This window comes from Nannospalax galili, unplaced genomic scaffold (assembly GCF_000622305.1).
Source record: "Nannospalax galili isolate Female #2095 unplaced genomic scaffold, S.galili_v1.0 scaffold646, whole genome shotgun sequence".
Lineage (NCBI taxonomy): Eukaryota > Metazoa > Chordata > Mammalia > Rodentia > Spalacidae > Nannospalax > Nannospalax galili.
The window spans coordinates 3760291-3764594 of record NW_008355279.1 but is presented as its reverse complement, the minus strand read 5'-3'; the positions used below and the strand labels follow the sequence as shown (position 1 = coordinate 3764594).

Sequence of the window (4304 nt, the reverse complement as noted above, 5' to 3'; positions counted from 1 at the left end):
GCCCACTGGACATGGGAACCAAGAACACTAGCTCACAGGCTCCTTTGCTAGCTGTATGCTTATAGACAGATTACTTAATCATTCTGAACCTCCACTTTCAAGTTAAAGTAGGGAACAACCCTTGGAGTAACCTTTAGGCTTATGTAAATTCCAAATAAGACAACATAATGAAATATGTCAAGTGAAATCAATTTAGAAATTATAAAATATGAATGTCAGATAATTGGTGATGGTTCAGTGGTTAAGAGCACTTGCTGTTTTCCAGAGGATCTGAGTTCAGTTTCTAGCACCCATGTTGGGTGGCTCACAATCCTCTGTACATCCAGCTCTAAGGGATCTGATACCTTCTTCGGGCCTCCACAGACACCTGCACACATGTGTATTTACATATACACATAGACATACAAACACACATAAAGCATTTTTTTTAATGCCAGAAACTTACAATTAATCATTTCTCCTTAAGATCTATGAGACATGTTGGTAGTTTTGATTTTAAACTCATTCTCCTTACAAGGTCTACCTATGTAGAATTCTGTTAAATAGCCATTGGGGACCTGGAAGAATAGCTAAGTCAGGATCATAGGCTGCCACTGTGGTACTCTAGATACCTTCTTTCAATAGCTGTTTCCTGTAAGTCTTCCCTTGTCATTCTTTTCAGTTATTCTAACTTGCCTGGCTCACATATGGCCTACTGGATTGATTAGCTTCTGATTTTAGTGGTGTGCCTATAAGGTCTAGTTTAGCCCAAGATCCTGACTGCAAAACCATAGCTAACAACTGACATTACAGAAGGTTTATTCTTTTGTTTGTTTTGTCTTCTGAGACAGGGTCTCACTCTGTAACCCAGTCTAGTCTTAAACTCAAGGCAATCCTTCTTTCTATGCCTCCCAAGTGCTGGGATTATAGGCATGAACCTTCATGCCTAGCTTCCAGCAGGTTTTTAAGATAATGCTTCCATAAAAGTAATGACTGTATAGTCATGACTTCCAAGTGAAGGTGAGGCAGCCCTTACAGGCTACAAAGATACATACAGATCTCAACACTTTAACCATAGGCCAGTACAGCAAGCTCTAAGCTAGACTTCAGGAAGACGCACTCCACCTCTTTCTTTACCTCTTCTCCCCTCCCCACCTAATTGGATCCATACTGGGTCTTAAAAGGGTTTCAGGGAATACAAGAGGGGTCAGCCTAAGGTAGCTGCATCTCTTCTGGGAAGTTTCATGATAGACTTCAAACCTAGGGTGAAGGCTAGGAAGATGAAAACTGAATTTCAAGCAAAGTTCGATAAATCTGTTATGATTTGCACCCAATATAATTTGGAAGGAAGCAGGGATTGTGTTGCTATCAGATAGTTGTCTAAGAACAGCAGAAAATGTGAAGATTCTAACTTTCTATCTGAGGACAGATAAACAGCACTGGATTTTAAAATGGTGCTGAGAGACCACAATGAAGCTACATCATATCAGGTCTCACACACATATTGTGAAATTAAAATACTATTTATGGCCTTCATATGAAACAGGTAATGTCCTTTTGTACAACAGAATCCAGGGACCAGTAAATGGGACTTGATAGGACAATTTCAGTTGAATCACCAAAAAGGATTTCAAGCCCAAAGAACACAAATATTTTGGTTTGGGTCCTAAATTTAATCAACCATTAAATATTTGTCTGTTATATGGGAAATCCTATTGGACACTTTGAAACTGTTTTCATTCCTTTAGTTCCAGGTACCATTTCTCATCAAACATAGTATGTATTCAAAAATATTCAATTTAATTATTCTTTACAAGACGCTTAGCAACACCGGATATGGCATTTTTCCAATGTTGACAACACTTGAGGTGAAAATGCCTGTATTTACAAAACGTAAACCTGGAGAGTAATTCTGCTCACTTGTATTTCGCAAGTGTTGTGAATGATCTACTATAGGAGAGAACAGAATTTAAACTAGAAACATATAAATGGGATTTACCCCTCCCCCATCGAGCCATGGTAATGCAGTAAAACACAAAGTGACTGGCCACAAACCTAGATATGATCGCCCTGGCACTCACCTGACCGCGAGCCCCTAGTTCCTCTCCAGTGAGCTTACTCTGTAAACTGCTGCAGAAATGCAGAGGTTTAATAATACCCTACAACTTGAATTCATTGCCACGTTCATAGCGCTTTATATATATTTTTCCACATTCTATTTGCATAGCAGCTCAAGACTCAGGTAGGTACTAACACACAGTACCCTCCACTTTATATTTAATAGAGGCACGGAGATCTCGTAGAGGATTAACAAATGTGGGTGGGTAAATTCCCAATTTAACAGAAGACGATGCTTCCACACAGCGGTAGTCAGACTTTTCCGTTCAGGTCCGCTCCAGCACCAGCGGTCGCCACGCCTCGGCACTGCTACGCATGCGTGGTGGAATTGGCGCAAGCCCAGTAGCGCTGGGCCACCCCGCCCCCCAGCTCTGTTGCAGCTGCTCTTGGAGAAGCCAGAGGATGAGCTAATCTCCGCAGGGTCTCTGTCTCCTGCGCTCACCACAGGTGCTTTGGGTGGATCCGGGAGTTCCCTTCCCAGTGCACACCCCGAAAGCATCCCTTAGACTTCGGTTCAGCAGCAGCCGGGCTCTGCAGGCTGACGACCCGGGCAGCAGCAGGAGGTAGTTTGTGTACGGTTACCATGGAAACGCTGGCAGGCCGGGTTGAGCTGGAGCGCCCGAGGACCGGCGGGCTAGGTGAGGATGCTGCGGTTCCCTGCCCTGGCCTGGACAGGTGGAGGAGCGGCTACTGCCAGGAGTGGGGGAACCTCTGTGCCCAGCGGAGGTGAGGAGTCCCCCTGTGGGTCCCCCGGGACCTCTCCTGCAGTTGTCCGGTAATACTTTACCTGCTCTCGGAAGTCGGGCACAGATGTCTGTTTCTATAACACCACTGAGCACCTAGTGACTTGCCTAGTATTTAGTCACAGAAGCTCAGTAATACTGGTTGAATAAAAGAGAGGTAGGCTAAGGGACTTTGTCTAGACAGGCGACCTGGCCAAGGTCATACAAATTGTACTTGGATTTTTCTAGGCAACAGATGGGGCCTCAAAAAAATGCATGTGAAACAATATTAAAAATGCATCTTATGTGCACAAGATACCTTTTAGGATACATCTCTTGAGTATTACAGCAGGTCTTCTACTTCACCCTGACTTAAATTTTTTTCAGCTTGGTAGAAAAGCAAGCCACGTTATTTGTATCCAATTTTGTGACTCTCTGAGATTCTGATTAGTTGAGGTTGATTTGGCATAACTGACATTCAAAATGGTTAATACAATTTTTCTTTTCATAAAGGAATGCACGCTCACCTTAAATTTTAGAACTTGTGCTATGCATGAAAACACTGAGCATGTCTATATCCCAGAATAGCAATGTTTTCCCCTTTCCCTGATGTCATAAACTTTGCAAAAGTTCTCATTCTGTTTTGTGATTTCTTTTTTCACTTATGGGATGGAGAACTTTTTCCTACTTCTTTTTATCTCATGCACCTGGACAGTAGTTCTTACTGTTTCTGAGGGCACCATGTTGAAGCACAAGGGCCATTTCATATGATTCTAAAAACCCTAAGAGGCAATTGCTGTTACCCATGTTTTACAAAAGTGGGGCACAGACACAGAAGTGTTCAAGGCCTTGCCCAGGCCACAGAGCTACAGATTGTCATAGGACTTAAATCCTTGCTTCAACATCTATACATTTTTCCACCACCTGCTTGGATGCTCATATTAACACCAAAGTAATTCAGCCATGGAAAATGTCCTGAGTATTTGATTTGCTGGGAAATGAGGGTACACAGGCAGACACTGATTGTAAGCATGCTGATAGTGCTGTGTTGCACTTAGCAAGAAAGATCTGGTTCGGGTGACTATTAACAGCCAAGGTAAAGGTCAAAAAATCTTCCTCAAAAATCTTTAGTTTGCTCATCAGCTTTTATTTTGTTTCTTTCCTGACATGTAGTTCTCCCCCCGCCCCATCCACCTCCGGACTTCATTTTGGAATTTCCTCTTGTCCATACACAGTATGTTCTTGATGTTCTTTCTTGGCTCACTCATTGACTTTGTTAGAGCTTCTTTCTATCCTCTAGCCACTGCCACTTCTTCAAAGTCAGCCCATTTTCCAGAACTGAGTTCAAGCACTGCCCCCTCCAGAACTCTGCCAGGTGCCCTCTCCCAATCTGAAATCTTTTCCTGTTGGAAATTTTGTAAAAAAAAAAAAAAAAAAAAAAAAAAAAAAAAAAAAAAAAAAAAAAAAAAAAAAAAAAAAAATTTT

At 42.2% G+C, this 4304-nt stretch overlaps 1 protein-coding gene across 1 annotated transcript in view; it reads left to right on the top strand.

Moving 5' to 3' along the window:
• Nucleotides 1–2486: 2486 nt before the first annotated feature.
• Armc2 (armadillo repeat containing 2) overlaps nt 2487–4304 on the top strand; it is a 123466-nt gene continuing 121648 nt past the window's right edge. The window contains exon 1 of the mRNA XM_008852442.2: nt 2487–2735. Coding sequence (XP_008850664.1) covers nt 2681–2735 — 55 coding nt within the window. The 5' untranslated portion in view covers nt 2487–2680. The remainder of the gene's footprint in view (nt 2736–4304) is intronic.